Here is a 20,585-nt window from a genome sequence, read left to right as displayed (position 1 = left end):
CATTTATAATAACACAATTATACTATTTGTAGTAGAATTCATCGCACTGTTATCTACAATTTACCGAGCATTTGTTATTCTTTTTTACCACTTTTCATATCTATTAGATAGAGGATTTCATTTGATTATAAATGTTACCATGTTATTAAAACTAAAAAATTTAACATATATCCCTCGAATAAGCCCCTCCCTCGAGTCAAATGAACTCCGCCTCCCCACCTCCGCCCTATAAGGGCCCTACCAAATAATAAAGACTATACTTTAAAATGTTATTAATCATCTAAGACACTGTGAAACAGAATAGTTTAGTTTTACGAATGTCAAGCATTTTCAATAATGGTAACCGACAGAAAACGTAAAAGAAGAACATTATAATTCCGAGAACCATCGTCTACACTTCCTAGAGGGGGAGCGAGCGAAGCGAGCTCACCCTCTAGTTATATCAAATTTGTCTAAATAAAAACTATCTAATTCTGCCTTATGTAAAGTTTGTAATGAAGAAGATAATAATAACCATATGTTTGTTTCATTTAGGGAGGTAGTTAGTTTTTGGGGAAAATTTAAGTTTCTTTTACGCAAGTTAAAATTGCCAGATATAGTAATTTCAACATGTACACTTATATTTGTCAACACAGAAATTAAAAACGTAATAGTTATTGCTTCATTTACAATTTATAAATTTAGGCTGAAATTTTACAAACATGTTTCAAAACCTGACCTTTTCAATTGTTTTTTAAATGAGATGGAGATTAGATATGGATGAAACTTTACGCTATTTATTTATCATGTTGTTATTGTTAATAATATGTACAAGACAATTTTAAAAATATATATATATATAATGCTTAAGAAATGAATATGTTTAAGAAATGAAAATTAATTAAGTAATTTAATTAATATGTTAAGAAAATAAATATGTTAAGAAATAAATGCGTTAGAAAATAAAAAAATAATATTAATAATAGAAATTAATACCCTAAGAAAATGAATATGGTAAGATATGAATATGATAGAAAATTAATGTGTGAAACTAATATGTTAAGAAAATAATATGTTAAGAAATTAATACGTTAAGAAATGAATACGTTAGAAATCTTTAAAATTCCGATTAAATCTGTTTGTGAGCAAATAATTTTTTTTTTTAATTTAAAATAAAAAATTTTTTTTATAAAATATAAAATAAAGGCCTTAAAAAATGTTCATCATCATGGCAGATTGGATTATTCTTTGATGTTACCGTCGATACAAATCTTTTTATTAAATGACGTAGGCATGGGGAGGTGCACGTCTTGAGACACCGCCCCAACAACTCCCCAAAATAAAACTAAACACCATGAAACGTATGGCCTATAATTGTTAACTGTTACAGCAACTGTGAATTTATCGCAGCCAATCGAAAGAAGAGTTCATCTTTACAAGGCGAACGAGCTAGCACATAAAATATGATTACAACCAGTAAAATGTTCTGCTGTTTAGTTTATGTACCAGTTAAGATAGATAGATAGGCGAATTAATCCTTGACAGTTTCGCTGTCCTGCTCGCGATATTCCTTTTCGTACATAAGTTGGGGAACTCTCATGAAACGTCACAAAATAAACATGTATATTCATTAATCATATTCATAAGGTGTGACGTAAGATTTGAGCTAACTACAATTCGCTAATGCAAACGCTTTCTGTCGAGCCGTCTGTTTAGTCGAGTGGGCTAGATAGACCGGCAGCCAAGCGCATTTCGATCAAGCGAACAAGGTACCAATATCCAAGTACAGGAATATTTATTACGTAACACAATATATCAATATATGGACGTCTGCCGGGGTCCCCCTGCTGGGTGTGCCCCCTGGAGCACCAAATAAGGGTCAGAAAAATGGGCTAGATCATGTTTTGGAGATACCACATAAAAGCAACTTAGAATTAACAAACATACTCTACTAAGTATAAAAAGTGCATTGCCAGACAAATTATCCACTGTATTAGCCCCGCCAGACACGCCCAAAAGGGTCACTAAATTTGGGCTAGATCATGTTTTGGAGATACCAAATAAAATCAACTTAGAATTAACAAACATACTCTACTACGTATAAAAAGTACATTGCCAGACAAATTATCCGCCGTATATGTCCCGCCAGACACCCCCGAAAGTTCCCCCTGTTAACACCGTGATATAATTGGGCCAAAATAAATATGGAAAGTACCACATGAAACCAAGTTTAAATGACTAGGTACATTTAACAGAGTACAGAATGACCCCTGCCAGAAAAATTATCCACTGTATTAGCCCCGCCAGACACGCCCTAAGGGGTCCTAAATTTGGGCTAGATCATGTTTTGGACACATTCAATTCACCAGGGAAAAAAAGTAGTGAGCCCTCTATCGGCAGCGAATCGTTTTTGCACACGAGACAGCGTGAATAATTACCCGGAAGCAACTTTGTTTTTAAAAATAAATATTAAGTTTTTGCAAACTGGCCAATTGGAACTTTTGGTTTTATTTACTAATGAATAATTCATGAAAAACTTTGACACAGCATCTACGAACCACGTGATATTGTTTTTTTATCGACAAAGCCATTATATCTGTGCATGGATTAAAGAATAGAAGGATATGCATCGACGGTGACATCAAACGATTTTACAACGCGCTTGCCTATACTAAAGCACTGCTGCCAATCAAACAAACATGCTCATTGAACTCCGTGTCTCTAACCGCGGCCCTCTGTAAAACGCTGCGAATCAACTGTTACATTTTTTGAGACCAAAACGTAACCATGTAGAAATCGTATGCGCAGTCTGAATGTTCTATTGACATGTCTGCGTCGATGATTAATTGACAACAAAAATATATTGCTGAATAATTCTGTTTTAGTTTCATCACAATCGGACTACGAAAAGTTCACTTTCTTACGACTGGTAATTTTAAGTAGTTGGTAATATTAATAAAATATGCAATTTTTATATTTGAATTATCATTATTTGCCTGCCATCTTCTGTCATTAAAAATTGCGTTAATCTATAGAATATTAAATTATGCATTTGACCATGTATGTTGTTAGCGTGGCCGGTGTTCACCCATACAACAATCGTGTTTTTAATATATGGCTAAGCAGTGGTTTCTTCATAAATCTCCTTAATTATCGATGTGATTATATTTAAATTGTAGTGCCTGGTGATTGGCTAGTGGTTATGTCATCCACATCACATCCAATCACCGAGTCTAATTGAATGAAAACAGCGATCCCTGATCCGGGATTGGCTGGCTATGTATAGTTGCGATTCGTTACCTAGCGGTCGTTTTGAAAAGTACACGCAGGGCAAACTTAATCACGAACAAACGAAGTACCTATTATTATTCACACAAGAAGTAAGAAAACGGTGAGTATATAGATCATGATTACACGTTGTATCTACTACACTTAAGATTAGCCTAGGCCTACCTAGGCAGTATCAATGTCGGCAAATCATATGGTTTACTAGTAAGCCTAGAAGAAAAGGCCTAGGCCTAGTATCCTTGCTGATTTTGTAATTTTACATGTAGGGCTAGGCTGAGACAACAAATAGTTATTGTCTCAGATGTAGGGCTACTACAGTTCATAAAATGCTACTTTAATGTCATAAAAACATTAGCGTAGATCAATCGCGGCAGAAACCTATACTAATTACAATTATAGCATTTACAATTCCTCATCAGAAAGGTTATAACTAAATTCGTCGTCGTATAAATTGTTCGTCGCCGTTGTTGCTAGCGCTAAAACATCATGCCACCAAAGAACGCGCGAAAGAAGCGTAGCCAACATGTTTAAATGTCGTTGCACATGTGCAGTAAACAATATATTAGGCACGCGACCGTTTCGTTGTTACCATGCGGTTAATTAAACTGATAACATTGTGGGCGGTCCGCGGTCTGTCGGCGAGAGTCAAGGAACCCTTGATCTCACGTCGATGCATATCCTTCTATTCTTTAATTCATGATCTGTGTCAAACAAGGGTGAATGACACCGATGTTTTTTAAACAATTTTAGGGTATTCGAATGTTAAAATTTCGTCTAATTTGTTGAGGCTGTAATAAAACAACCTAACTTTTTGAGAAGGTGGGTTTTATATTTTCTGGATATTTAATTTTTCAATAGTAGTTAATAAAAAAATCTCGTTGGTGTTATTTTTTTTTTTTTTTTAATGGCTGCTTAAACATGTGCCTTTTTGGTTATTTTACTGCTGAAAATGGAACACATGGTTGTAGCTAAAATCATTTTTTTACACCATAAGATTAAAAATGTTGCTTTTTAAAATAATAAGAACATTATATAATATATAGGAAAGCTGTTTTTAATCATAAAACTTTACAAAGCCTCTTTTATTTTATTTAAAAATCAATATAGTCTAGGCCTAGTTTACAGTTAGGAGAGCTAGGCTTTAGCCTGTTATTGTAGTGGAGTAGTGCGTGTATTGTTGGCGCGTGTTCATTGTCGGGCGCGCGTATTTATAGGCCTAGGCCTAAGGAAATAAAAATAAATGATTACAAATATAACTAAATAATGATTATTATTAATTTAATGTTGTTTTTTTTTTTACAGATCACAGAGGGATGTTCTTAAGCTGTCTGCATACTTCAATACAATAGAAATAGCATTAATCAACAACAATTTCTCATTAATTTACCGGCATATGTGAAACAACACATACAGTAATTATGGATATCTACAGATTTTTATTGCCAAAGGACATTTAATTTTTAAAAACTTGATATTTTCCTAATTTACTTATTTAAAGGTTCAAGCGGAGGTTGGTTGTTGTGCGGTAATTGTTATAAAGTTTAAATGTGATTTCCAAATCGGCAATAATAATCATTATAAATATAAATAGAAAAAGGCCTAGTACAACAGATGTTAATTTAATGTACAAAACTTGTTGTCTAATTTGTGATAATATTAAAGGTTTTATGTTAAATGGTGTGTATTTCATTTATTGCTCCATTATTATAATAAAAAGAAGGGAATCGTGAAATTTCATTAATTATTTAGCCCCAAGAATGTACACTATTGATTTTATAGTATTTTACCAATTTAAACAGTCCAGGCCTAGCTTGCAGACAGTCCCCCCACCCACTTCACCCAATTCTTAATAATTTTAAGAAAAATGAAAGTTCAACACTTTATTTCAAAATTTATAAGCCCTTTGTCCTCATATTTTAAGATTATGAATCAGCCACTTAACAAGAATAACAATCGAGGGGCCAATGATGAAGCGCATCTTCCCTCATTCTCTTCGCCTAAGAAAACGATTATTCCAGCCCTGCCGCGTCTCCCTAGGCCTACGCGCACCGTGCTTTCGCTTAAAACAGACCTTTATTCAACTCCTTATAGAATTTGTTTGAAAAATAACACCAAGCTTATTTTTGGAAATCTTAGAAAATACATATAAGACTATATTATACCGTTTTCAGAATTTCATTTAAAAGTTCCAAATTAATGTTAACTATTTTAACAAACTAGTTAGTTTTCACTTTCTTGTTTTCGTCGTATGACTCGCTTTGTTTACGCTTACACTTGGCTTAGACGTTTATCTTAGAATTCGAATAAATGAATCCATAATCAACAAAAATTGGTACTGTTGTGGTTTTTGATTATTATAAATGTTCCTAATACACAGAAATCAATTAAACAGCAATATAATTTAATATAAACGAGTTAAAAAGGAAATTTAGACAGCCTATAAAATACGGAAGTCAGAACTCGCGTCGCTCGAAATGTTCGGTAACTTTCTATTTATAGCCTATCGAAAAAGGCTCTGGCTAACTTTTAAATTAAAACGGCTCTCGGAACACTTAATTTCCCATTATCACTATTTGACGTGGATGTGTGGAGATACCAAATAAAATCAACTTAGAATTAACAAACATACTCTACTAAGTATAAAAAGTGCATTGCCAGACAAATTATCCGCCGTATATGTCCCGCCAGACACCCCCGAAAAATCGACCCTGTGGACACTGACTTATTTAAGATACTATTCAACAATAAATATGCGGCGTCAAGATCAAAGAAGTAGGGGTATTTTGATGACAATACATAAGTATTTGTAATCAAACTAAACACTATACTAACTGTAGAACCTGAGCTGAGTTTGTGTTTCGTCTACAGACGGCCTGGTTTAATTCTATCCAATAACCTCACAGTATAATTTAGGTGAGTAAAGCCTGGGGTAAAATGATCCGATATAGGCTTATATCGGTACTGGCACTTCACTGTGGTTGTCATTGATCCCGAGAGAGCGTAATTAATTTGAAATACTGTAGGATAACTGAAAAAAAGGATAGGACTATACTATACTTTTATATTAAGGTTTGATAGGGACATTACACTGTGTTAATTGATACTGGTGGTCAAGATAACCTGAGTGAAGGTTACTGTGCAATAATATTAAGACCATTTATCATTGTGTCTGACATGTTAGAATGTGTGCAAGTCTCATTTACTAGGTTTTTTTCTCCATGAAGCAACCAGTTGATTGCAGTGTTATTGGCATATAGGCAATATTATATAATAAGTCAATTTGCAGCAACATTCAGATAATGCAAGGTACCACTCGAAATGCTACAGAAACTACACGGCTGTCAAAAGGCCATCAACTGGTTCCCAAAAAGAATCTCCATCAAAAAAGCCAAAAACCCGGCACAGAAGTTCGATGCCATCGTCAGATGAGAAGGGATTATTGAAGGGATCATGCATATTTTGTATTTTGCGACGTAAAACCATAAACCAAAAGGAGGAGCCATTGTCAGATTGTCTTACTAAAGATGGTTGTGATGCCATATTCAGAGCAGCTCCAAAAAGGAGAAATGTTCGGATAAAAGCTTTAGTTCAAAGTGGGGTTGATTTAATTGCTAAATATCACAAATCGTGCAGTCGAGAATTCTTTAAAGAAGTAATGGAGCGGATTAAAAAACTGAACCCGTTTCAAATAGGCAATTGCATTCTATTACTTTTGGAACAATATCAGCCCTAATTGAAGTGGATGTCATTGAGAATTGCAAAGCAATGTTGTCATCTTCGATTCTTGAATTGTACAAGTCTGAATTTATAGGTACAGGTGGAACACAGCACAGACATTAATGAAGAAGATAAAGGAGAAATTTGGAGACAAAAATGCAATATCTTCGTACAACCATCGACAAGGAAATTTTGTATACAATTCTAACATGTCTGATGCTGATGCTAGAGCAAGGCTTGGATCCTCTCAATTACGGATGGAAGGAAAGCAACAGATGCTATATTCCTGACTGGTATTTGGGACATGCAATGCCAGATTCTCTTTTTCACGAAGAGGAAGATGTCACAGTGAATATCCAGAGTGTCCAGCCAGATGTTGCTGCTGAGTATGACGATGATGATGACGATTCATCTTTCGAAATTGCTTGGAGTGATGATTCAGATGATTCAGAAAGTGAAACAGAGAATTGACATTAATATCAATAATCATGAAGACATTTTAATAGCAACTTTACTCACTCATGTAAAATCTATGGCCCTCCATTTCCAAAATAATTTACTTTTATTTATAATGAAAGAAACTTTTAATCCAGTCCAATCTTGAATGAATGTATTTTGATTTATTATGTATAATTATGCTACGATCTGCCGCTGGCCGGCCTTACGTATATTAACATTTGACAGGGTCATTGCGTTATTGCTTGCTTTGTGAATGTAAGTACCTACCGTAATCATTTCATTTTAAACATGGTTCATGTACTGCATTTTAGCCCAATTTATCACAATGTTCAAGGGGAAAACATTTTGTGAATACTGTATAGGCCTATGACATGTCATACAGTGGGTATGTGTCGGGCAAAATACTTTTTATACTTTGTTTGTTAATTTTAAGATGATTTTATGTTGTATCCAATGTTTGATCTAGCCCAAATCTGGGGACCCATTTGTTATAATATTAATAATAATAATATTTTATTCGGCAAAAGTTCATAAAGTACAATTCATCTTGCCAGGAGCAAGTAATAGGCATGAGCCCAAACAGACTGCTCTTACTCCATCATTACTTATAAAATACAAAAATAACAAAACTAAGTAGCACAAATTAAGTCAAAATAAAACAAAACAAAACAAAGTTATAATGAGATACACCAATTAAAAATAAGCTGCATTGAATAAACAATATAAACAATTACAACTTAATATTTTGAGATCAAATGTTTGGTGAGTTGGGATTTAAAGTCTGACATTGTAGCACATTGTTTAATTTCATTGGGAAGTTGCTCCCATAATCTAGGGAAAATAACAAACGATGAATTAAAAAATGTATTGGTCTTTGCCTTCCAATGTATTAACCGCCCTTCACACCTCTCACTTGATCTCACAAACTCATTAAAGGATGAGGGACAAAGGCCATGCATTATTTTAGAACCTAATGTGAGTATATACACTTTAAATATATCTTCAATGCTTAAAATATTTAGGGTCTTTAACCTATATAAATATGAAGTGTCCCAATTTCCTTCTTTTCTGTACATAATTATTCTAGTGGCCTTTCTCTGAACCCTTTCAAGTCTATACATATGAGATAATTCAGTAGGTGCCCACATACAACAACAGTAAGTCATAACAGGTAGTATAGTGTTAGTGTTATAGGTAGTGTTATGGATGTAGGGAGGGGGTGTTATGAAGGCCTCGTGCAGATCATGCAAATAATTTGGCTAAATACTAGTGTGTTTAGAATAGAGTGTGTTTGTTTGTTGGTATCTCCGTTACCTGATCTAGCCCAAATTTAGGACCCCTTTGGGTGTGTCTGGCGGGGCTAATACAGTGGATAATTTGTCTGGCAGGGGTCACTATGTACTCTGTTAAATGTACCTAGTCATTTAAGCTTGGTTTCATGTGGTACTTTCTATATTTATTTTGGCCCAATTATATCACGGTGTTAACAGGGGAAACTTTCGGGGGTGTCTGGCGGGACATATACGGCGGATAATTTGTCTGGCAATGCACTTTTTATACTTAGTAGAGCATGTTTGTTAATTCTAAGTTGATTTTATTTGGTATCTCCAAAACATGATCTAGCCCAAATTTAGTGACCCATAGGGCGTGTCTGGCGGGGCTAATACAGTGGATAATTTGTCTGGCATAGGTCATTATGTACTCTGTTAAATATACCTAGTCATTTAAACTTAGTTTTATGTGGTATTTTCCATATTTATTTTTGCCCAATTATATTACAGTGTAACAGGAGGAAACTTTCAGGAGGAAACTTTCGGGGGTGTCTGGCGGGACATATACGGCGGATAACTTGTCTGGCAATGCACTTTTTATACTTAGTAGAGTATTTTTGTTATTTCTAAGTTGATTTTATTTGGCATCTCCAAAACATGATCCAGCACAAATTTAGGACCCCTTAGGGCGTGTCTGGCGGGGCTAATACAGTGGATAATTTGTCTGGCAATGCACTTTTTATACTTAGTAGAGTATGTTTGTTAATTCTAAGTTGCTTTTATGTGGTATCTCCAAAACATGATCTAGCCCATTTTCTGACCCTTATTTGGTGCTCCAGGGGGCACACCCAGCAGGGGGACCCCGGCAGACGTCCATATATTGATATATTGTGTTAAGTAATAAATATTCCTGTACTCGGATATTGGTACCTTGTTCGCTTGATCGAAATGCGCTTGGCTGCCGGTCTAAGACTATGGACTTTATGTCGATGTATGGGGTTCGAATCCATGAGCATTGCACATTTTGTTTTCAAACTCCAAACGTAATTGGTAGTCTTCCGTTGGCATTAGGATCGCCTTGTGTCCTTTTAATTTCTTTTAAAATACACGCTAATCTCTCTGTCTGGGCGAGTGGATTGCCTCTTCCTTCTTTGAGATAGTAAAAGCGTATACCCGACAAGTATAATTTTAATCGTGGCGTATTTCAAATAAATGCTGATATGGAAATAGGAAACAAAGTGAATTAAAATATCTTCGTCTATTATAGGTAATTGTGCCGCTGGAACATACTGTCCATGTAATGCCGTAAACCGGCGTAGATGCCGGAGAGCACTGTTGTATGTCTTTGCAGTTTGAGGTGCTACTGACCTGTCCCATAATTGCTGAACTTGTGCCTTCATATGACGACCAGGTTCGAAAACGGGATACATTGCGTCTGAGTCTGGTCTGCTTCTTTTTTTTTTTCTTTTATGTGGGATCATCCCACTTTTATTTCAAACAAACATCATATTAAAAAAAAAAACAGTAATATAATTATGTTTATGCAATTGATAATATTGATTGATATTTTTTATACATGTCATCATCAATGCATTTCATTTCTTTTATAATCATATATATAAATTATACTTATATTCTTTTTAACAATTTTTATCTTTTTAATTCTTACTTTTGCTTGAAAATAAATACTACTTAAAATGCGTATTTGTCTTTAATTAATTTTTATACATGTTAACGTTAATGCATTTTCTTTCTTTTATAATCTTATATACCTAAAATTAACATATTTTTCTTAATTTTCAATTTTTTTGGGTGTTTCTTTCTTTGTTTACATTCATAATTTCTTTTTAAATTAGACATATATAAACACATATAGGTCGATATACATATACGGATATATGTGTGTATATATATACAAATACATCATACATACAAACGTACCAAACACCTGAACACATATATATCTATACCATACATAAGCATACCAATCCAAGGTTTTATGAAGAAATAGACTATACACAAATATCATCGAACAAAAATGTCAGGTAATCTTTTATTGAAGATTCTATTAATTATTTCGATTGGATATTTGCGTATTCTTAGTTCAAAGTATACAATCTGAGAGATATCGTTATTATTACCATATACAAATTTAGAGATACATAATTTAGTAATATTTATAATATTATTAAGAGTTTTCATATGAACTTTATTCAGACATTCAAAACCAAAAATTACGTGAAAGTTTGAGATCGTAATGTCTATCTGCAGGTATGAACGGATGATTAGATCGATTTTTTCCATATTGGAAATACCCGTTTGCAGAAGTAAAACATGTGGTTAATATCACTGATTTTGTTGCAGCTATTACACATTTTGCTGTTTGATTTACCTATTTTAAACAGATAATTATTTGTTGGGTATACGTTGTGTAATATTTTCCATGACAGTACATTTAACTGAGCTTCATTGGAAGATTCTGTTATTCGTTGCCATATTTTTTCCCAATTAAAATTATAATTATCAAACGTCCGTTCCCAATAATTTTGACATTTTGGTAATGAATACATTTTTGAAAGAATATGTTCTCTAACAATTTTTGGAGTACATTTGTCAATACAGACATTATTAAAAAGGATTACAGGATCAAATAGTTTGTCCCAAGATAAGGCGTTTTTCCAGTCAGCTGGGATACAACTATGAATTGAAAAAAGTGTAATCAATGTTTTCGGGTGGTTGATTTTTTCTAACATTTGTTTTGAGGAAATTAAGGTATCATCAACGTTGTAAATGTCCCGAAGCGTTAAGATTCCGGCTTTGATAAATTCATGATCGTAAAGCGTTTTGCCGTAGTGTGTTATATTAGCATTATTCCATATAATTTCATTTATTGGCTCTATGACGTTGTGGTTAATATAATAATTATTGTGTTTGAACCAGTCAACGATCAGTCGTGAGTAAAAAGCTGGAAGATAATTGATTATTTTTATACACTCTTTGTTCATTTGTTTTATTGCGCATTTGCATTTAAAAATATTTAAACCTAGGCCTGGTCTGCTTCTGTTATTCAATTAAATGGTACTAAAGACGGATGAATTGGTAACAATTTAAAGGCATCCCGGAAATCTGTTTTACACAAATAGCTGCCTCGTCCGCACTTTTAAATAATCCTAATAGCGTGGTCAATCGTGACATTTTGTAGAGAAAAATTGTCCTACTGGAGTGTTTATCGTTATTGTGCGGTGCTGATAGGTCCACTATTATTCTATTCTTTTTAGAATATTTACTTTCTGCTACTCTAATTGGATTAACTCTGTACAGTGACAACTCCCTTAGAACCTGTTGAACGGACCGAGCAAAAAGCCTTTCTTAAATTCAGAGTGGACAAACTCTGTAGTGATCAAGGGTTTTGATCTAGCTGATATGAAATTGTTACACTACAAAGACATAGTAGGGACCCGACAGAGTCCTGTATGAAAGCCCTGACGCAAACCGTTTAGTAAATAACTCACAAATCGTCTATCAGGATGATTGATTAAGTACGATGATAATTTATCAACATTGATAGGGGTCGATGGTCGAATATTCAATTTCGTTATCTGCGAAAGTTCCCTTTCGGGCTTTGACCGTTTTTTGGCTGGGAAGAACTTTAACACTGTGAATGTTCCTAGTGGCAATTCAAACAAATATGTAACTTAAGGAGAATCGTTGTCCCCACGCAAAAGCGTTAATAAACTCCGATATCGAGAGCTTCCGAAACAATCTAGGGCGCTAGTTCCGTTTCGCACCTGTCTTTTATTTCGACTCCAAATTTGTTAAGTAACTTTATCGTGAACACCACACCTTAGAATTAGGCCTTATAAGTACTTTTAAGAAGGAGAATCACAGAAAAAGTAACAAATAAATCCTTTAAATTAATGAATTTTAAACGTGTTTCTCTCACACTGTTCGTGCATTTCGCATACTCCATGTTCAATGATGTCGTTTCTATGGAGCGCCAAAAGAGTAACTATAATAGAGGGCTAAAAACTCAGTGGAATAAGTATATTTTATGCCGATTTTATGCATTTATCTATATATAAATTATGGTTAATTCTGAGTTAGGGCGAGCACAATGGAGAAACGTCGGTATACATTTCCGCCTTGGATACCTACCTTATCTATCTTAGATGTACCGCGAAACGTAGATTTGATAACATTAGTTTCAGCACTACGCTATTGTTCCATATTTCTTTCTTAGGAAGATATTATAAATGTTTTGTTAACAAAATGTTTGATGTCATCAGTATATTTTCAATTCAATTTCAATTGTACGCGGGTCGAAGTAATTTCCGGGTTCACGATAAGCTCACATGTTCACCTTGCAACTTCCTGGTTTCAACTGAGTTGACTTAGTGGCTATAGCCATTTTAGTTTTTTTGTTTATTCTCGGATCGGACCGCGCGTGTGAAGTTTCGGTAGTTAAAAAATAAAAAATATACTGCAAATTAATAAAGATCAAATTAAATATACGCCAATCTATCAGTAAAAATATTGGGTATAAAATTACAATGTTGAGTAAAATAGCGGGATTTCTAAATAAATATTAGAAACGTTGTTTTTGAGTACCATACAACTTTCTAGTGACTTTGCGATAACTGTTTGGGGAAATACCTCTGAGCAAAACTAGAATATCTTGAAGCGTCTTCATAGAAGAGCCTGCCAGCTTACTCAATAAAACTCGGCTATCGGGACATCAGATCTCCCTATGTACAGAATTGACCATAATTTATATATAGATACACAAGAGACACGGATGAATGAATTTGTTTGTTACTGTTACAAGTCGATTCTGGAATTACGACGGCGAGCAATTCAACTTTTAACTTCAGTTGTTCAGGTTTGAAATTTGTAATATACCATTAATAATCAATTCCAAGCGGGTGGCTGCTCTCTGGTGGTAGGATTTGTTGCTCTGGTAGGTATCTGGCTCCTATATCACTGTATAAAAATTGTTTTACTGCTTAAAATCCATCGAAAAAACACTGGACAATCGGTGGTGACAAACGCGTATGCTTTATACATCGTCGATGGATTTTAAGCTGTGAACATTTTTTTTTCAATCATAAAGTGATGTATGAACATTAAGAACATTTCAGAGTAATGTTTTTCTCATACGATCAAGAGTAAAAGTAAATTTTTAATTAACATGGTGCCTGAAATCCCTGAAAACGCTGTGTTATTTCTGTTATTTACGCTTCCCTGCACAGCATTGTTTGTCATCGATCAAAGGCTGTGTTTACAACACACTTTAATTTTTAGCGTGTTGCACGGGTCGAGGTCAACACCAGTTGAGTTCATAATCCTAAGTTGTATTATGAATTAGTTTTTTAACGGATTTTAATAAAGGATGATTTCGTTTAAAATTTGGGGCTTTCATGCTACATAATCACTGGTCATTCCTAGGTCACCTTTTTACGATATTATTCCATTATAAAAATGCATCGGCCGGGAATTTTACACGGATTCTACGTGTGGCAGGCGAGAATTATTCTACCACTAAACCACCGATGCTACACGAATATGCTTTATATTTGAAATTATTCCATTATGAATGCATAAACGTGCATCGGCCGGGAATTGAACCCGGGTCCCCCGCGTGGCAGGCGAGAATTCTACAACTGAACCACCGATGCTAAACGAACAGGCTTCATAATCACATATAAATGATATATTAGATTTACTGTGCATATTGAAAAAAGAAGCTGCTATCGGTAGTAGAAAGTCAAGTCAAAATGTGTAATTTCATATTCTTTAACAAATATGAATGGAAGCACCATCTTCAGTTATTAATACAGGAGGGAATTAGTATATAGGTCTACTTTAACAATGTTATTTTAAGGCCATGATAATAAGAACGAAACAAAATGTATTCTAAATCAAATTTATCTTTTTTTTCAATGAGTATACGAGAATAAAATACCAACCCAATCTCTTGAATGCGGTAGGTTTTGATAAGGTCAAATGCACTTGAATACACCCTGTAATGAATTATATAACTTTAATAAAGATGAAGTAATTATATACACAATTCTATATACAAATGATATAACTGATTATTACTAAAATTGTATGTCCAACTGATAGTTGCATACATAATAGATTACGACTCCGGTGAAGATGAATTCGTCAAAAGCTAGTCTTTATTCTGAAAACAGAGGAATACAAGAAGCTGGGTACATGAATTATTTGCACAAATACTTATCAGTCAATGCAAATGACAAAGTATTAGATTTTGGTTGTGGAACTGGAGAGCTTGTGTATAGATTGAGCAAGGAAGCTAATTTTGCTATAGGTAAGTGGGAATTAGTAGAGCCTTGCTGTACAAGACCATTATTCAGACCATTGATAATGTAGATAATGATAATGTTTAGTAACTTTTGAAGTTCCCCTATTTTGACAGTCTTAATACAAATTGGCTTCGCTCCGTTCCCTTTCCAAGCAAGTAATTGGTAGTGTTTTGTCAATGAGTGGAGTACAGTATAATTATGAATCGATTGAGTATACCAAGATACAGTTCCACTGCATGCTAATCATTAAGGTTTTCTTCTCATTTTAGGTTTTGACATTTCAAAAGAAATGATAGGTCATGCAAGACAGAAACACGTAGATACGAATGTATCTTATGAAATTGCAGATATCTCAAACTGCCTGGAGACATATCCACACTGGAAAGGTGACTTCAGCAAGATCGTGTCTGTTGAAGCGCTGCATTGGGTAAAACACAAAAGACAAGCTTTCCAGAATATCTATGACTGTCTTAGAGAAGGCGGAGAGTGTTTTCTTCTTTATAGTGGGCCAACAAACCAATTTCGTGGCCACGATGTTGATGAACTTCCGTATTATTTAAAGAATCACACTAAATGGAAGCACCACCTTGAGGTATGATATGATAATAAGTGAGTTGACTGGGGAGAATTATATACACATCATTAGCAATATAGATTTATTATATTTGGAGATGCCAAATTTCTTCTTGGGTTTAAGCAACTGTATTTCATTTAATTTTTAAGAGATATAAAAACAGATTTTACAACGAACTCACTCTGGAAGAAAATATGCAATTGTTGAAATTGGTAGGTTTTGACGGGGTCAAAGGTGACTTGCACACACCATGTGAGGAAATGGAAATATTTAATGTGGATGAGTTAAGAAGTAAGTCAACAAATCAATCTATAAATCCTGTATATAAGAATACGGTTTTTTTTAATATACCTCCAATTATTATTTTAGTCATAGTTTATAAATATAATTTAGAATACGTTCGCTAAATTAAACGGCTAAATTTTAAGTTACAGTATAATTGTTTTATATTTCAGGATATGTAAGTTCACTCGTTGATCAAATAGAGTATGTACCTGAGCAGTATCGATCTGAAATTCTTCAAGATGCTACTGAATGGTGCTTCAAGAACTTTCCCGTCAACAATCAAGGAAATAAATACTTTCGACGTGATGCAGTTGTTCTGCGGGCGAAGAAGAATTAATTAACAATGGTTGTTATTTGTGTGTAAAATCTACTACGGATGATACCGATTTTCAAGATTGAAAATTGAGTTTATTCTTTTTTACCACTTTTCATATCTATTAGAGGATTGTATATTTGACTATAAACGTTACCATATTATTATTAAAAATAAACGTACCCCTAGAATAAGCACCTACCAAAAATGAACTCCGCCTCCTCACCTTCGCTCCATAAGGGCCCTACCAAACAATAAACACTATACTTTTAAATGTTCCCTGTATTAATCAACTATGACACTGTAAAACAGAGTGGGTTTAGTTGTATCAAGCATTTAAATAATGGTAACCGACCGAAAACGTCCAAGCCAGAATGTCCTTCTAAAACCTTTTACCCGAGTCATTATCATTCCGAGAACCATCGTCTACAGTACACTTCCTCTATACTGCAGTAGTATCATCAATTAATAAGTAATATTTCTGCATGGTTTGAGGTAACAGATTATCACTTTAATTTATCTAAAAATTAAATTTACTTTAATCATGATAAGAAATGTAACAAAGATCTACCTTCAGATATAAACCATATCAAATTATTGGGGTCATAATTTACTCTCAATTAAATTAGGGTGCTCATGTTACCAATATTTATAAAACGGTATCAAGAAATGTTGGAATGTTATCTAAACTCAAACACATACTTCTATTTAATATTTTAATATATACTCTTATTTTACAATATTCAAATTATTGTAATATTGTTTGAGCTACAACTGTTGACAAATTTAAACAGTTCTTAAACATCTAAAATTCATTGTTGTGTATTAAATATTTAAAAGAAAGACCTTATAATTTGTACTGGAGGATCTTATCGATCTCACACCAAACAACTATTTTATTATCTAAATACATATATATTCAATCTGATTTAAAAATGACAGAAATCTATTTTATATAAAACAAATAATAAATGTTTTATATTCGTGTAATGGTACAAACAATGGCATTTGCTGAATGATGAAAGGTTATATTTCAACTCGGCTTCGCCTTGTGGAAATATAACCATCATTCACCATTATTTTGTATATATATATATTTATTCAACTGGAGTAAATTTGATGATCATGTCTGTAGGCCTAACATTTTGGATGGACTGCAGATTCCTTCCAATTGAAACAGAGTAAATAAAATAAACAAATCCAATAATATCACAATATAATTACCTTGTATCCATTCGACATCAAACAAACCAATTCATTTATTTTTAACAATATTTCTGTGTGTTACCTTTATTCCATGATACCCCTCGAGACTAGTGACTAATGGCACTACTTGTGATCCTGACCATTCTTTTCTAATTTTATGTGAAATTTCTTAATATTAAACTATATCTAATGTACATCAATAATTACATTAATCACATAAATTACAACTATTAATATTTGATATATTTTGATAAAACCATAGGATCTTAATGATCACAATTTTCTTTTCATCTCTAATTTTAGAGAAAGGGTATTTAATTAGGGATACACATTTATAAAAGTGTTAACTCTTCTTCTCTCCCAACTTTTTGTAAAAAAATTAAAAATCATTTATTATCATTGTACTCAAACTAGACCTTCAAACTGTGTTTTTTCCTGACTTTTTTATTTTTATTTTATATATATAATTATATACAAAAGTATTTTTTCCCTTTTGTTTATGGGTCTTGCGTGACAAGAAAACTCTTCTTGCAAGATCCTCTATTAATGGTATTTTTTGCATTGTCTCATTATAATTACCACTCTTTTTATTGTATTGCTTTACCATTGTTAGAAAATAATAAATGTTGACTTATTATGAATTATTATTATTACTTCGCTCGCGTACCATCTAGGTCGTGCCCACAGATGGTTCTCGAATACATAGTAATTTCAGCGTAAAAAAAAATGGCGATTTCAAATGTACGTACCGCATGACTATAAAACATTGTCGTTTACAGAAATAAATAAATAGACACAATGATTTATGTAGTAAAACAAAATTAGCACCCTGCGAATTACTTCCAAAAGAGAAACTTGTCACAAAATGAGTCCAAATGTTTGATTTGGACTCATTTAAACAAACCCAATTTGTGTTTTGTATCTAACACTAGGGTTGAGGGTTGGGGATGAGGATATATACAAAGAGGAACAATTTTTTAATATATTCTTTATATTAAATTATTGTTTATATTTCTTTATTATCAACCAAGTAACGAAATATTTTTTATAGGCCTATAAATAATATACCACTAAATAGAATAAAACATTTAAAGAATAACTGTTAACATTGTTACTGTCATAGTCGATTAAAATAGTAAAGTACATGTAACGATACACCACTACGACGGTTATATTTTTTTGTAATTATTAATTAATACAAACGTTGAGAAGCAACCGTCAGTAATAAAGTGTTATATTATTATGTGTTTATAATCTAAAAGTAGGGGCTACTGACATTCACAGTAATAAAGTTTATTTGTATATTTGTTTATATTATATCTAACAGTATCAACACACACAATAAGAAATTTGCGATTCACATGGCGATCAAAAGTGGTTAATACCTATTTACAGTATTGTATAGCATTACAATACTATTTATGTTTATTCTACAAGGGCCCATAAATTTACCTACTTGTGTTAAACCATGGAGGTATGCAAGCATGGTTAAACCAGGGAGATTACATCTCCCTGGTTAAACCAAATAATTTGGAAAGTTTCATTCATTGCTAATCAATACATTTGTATAAACGTATATTAAATCTATCAAAATAGTATATTTTAAAGAAATTCGGCCTGTTTTCAACATTATGATACTGTACTCGAGCAGTTTTCAGCCATTAAAAACAATTATCGTAGGAGGAGATAGGAAAATGCGAATCATCCTCGTATTTTTGTATGCGGGTATTTTTCAAGATGGACATGCATTAGACAGTGTATACCACGATCGGAAAACACCCGTATTTGGGGCAAATCGAACCAACTTTATATACCATCGAGTAAACATTCTAGAAATAACGCGCGATTTACCGAATTTTGCCCTTAGGTAAATTTATATATAGATTACTATTTACCGATCGTACTATTGCACTCTATGTGACACACAATCGTCCAAACAAATGACAGGAACTTATCTAGGTGTTATATAATATATTGAATTAAATCAATTTGTTTCTGCGATAGTGATCTAAACACTTCATTGACTGTAATAATTTTCAAACATTTTCTTTAATTATGTCATAAAGACAATTCCATAAGACCAGCTTTTTGAAAATGTTCTTGAATACAATTATGTTGAATTGCAATTTATAGCCATGGTTATTACATGTATGATGGTATTTAGTAGACGCTTCAGAATACTGTAGTGATTGCATCTATGTCTGGTGATGTATTACTTTTAAGTTGTTACTATCTATTATTTCTTTTTTTTAGCAATTGTTGTGTTACTTCGTCATGTGCTGTATGTATTGTATGTCGTATATATTGCAGTATGTTAATGGCACTTGGTTGACGGAAAGTAGACTATTGCTCTAATCATTCGTCAAATCCAGATGTTATATTTGTTTCAAAAATGTCTTTTTTTTTTAGACTTATTCCAAATATATTTTAGTTAGGCCTAGTAGTAGATCTTTAGAAAATTATAGTTGTAAAATGTTATTTTATTTTATTATATTATAATTTTAGTTGGCGAACTCATACACCAAGTGAAAAGTGAAGTCGAATTTAAACAATTAACAGAAGTGATTTATCTTCCATCCAAAAGAGATTCAACCCATTTAAGTTTCACGATTTAAGTCCCGAATTATCTAATAGAGGGGATTGAGGGTTTAAAATTATGAAACATTATTCTTCATTTAAAATAGAAATAGAAATCAGCAGTGAAAGTATAATAAATAGATCTAACCTAGCTCATGACAATTTCTTTTTTTTCCCCTATTGTGGATTTAATGTTGTCGAATCCATACACACCTTTGGTTCTGATATCAACAAGGCCATATACATGGCTGCAGTCGCGTGCTCAAGTTAGTATTTACCGACCAACCGACCGCCATAGTGAACTGTTGCACGCGACTAAAAACATGATGCACATTTGAACCTTCTTTGGGTGTATATGCCGTCGAGAAAAAACAATTTCTAACCTGGTGGTAATGTCTAATCCCAGGTCCCCGTGGTAGCTTCCTTTAGCATTTTTTCTTGACAATAAGCAACACATTCAAACATGGTCTCAAATAACAGGAAATGTGAAGTATAGCGACGCCAAAACAATAGTGTTTGAAGTTTTACTTACGTCAACGGAAAGAATTTTGATAATAATTATAATTATATACGAGTACGTACCTGGG

General features: G+C 33.2%; 1 protein-coding gene across 1 annotated transcript; it reads left to right on the top strand.

Annotated features, from left to right (window-relative positions):
• Positions 1–14,873: 14,873 nt before the first annotated feature.
• LOC144848960 (juvenile hormone acid O-methyltransferase-like) lies at positions 14,874–16,239 on the top strand. Its single transcript, XM_078705912.1, has 4 exons — positions 14,874–15,048; positions 15,313–15,635; positions 15,767–15,908; positions 16,073–16,239. Exons 1-4 carry the CDS (start codon positions 14,874–14,876, stop codon positions 16,237–16,239), a joined length of 807 nt encoding a protein of 268 aa, XP_078562038.1.
• The last annotated feature ends 4,346 nt before the right edge of the window (positions 16,240–20,585 follow it).

This window comes from Antedon bifida, chromosome 7 (assembly GCF_963402885.1).
Source record: "Antedon bifida chromosome 7, ecAntBifi1.1, whole genome shotgun sequence".
Lineage (NCBI taxonomy): Eukaryota > Metazoa > Echinodermata > Crinoidea > Comatulida > Antedonidae > Antedon > Antedon bifida.
This window is presented reverse-complemented; position numbering and strand designations above follow the sequence as displayed.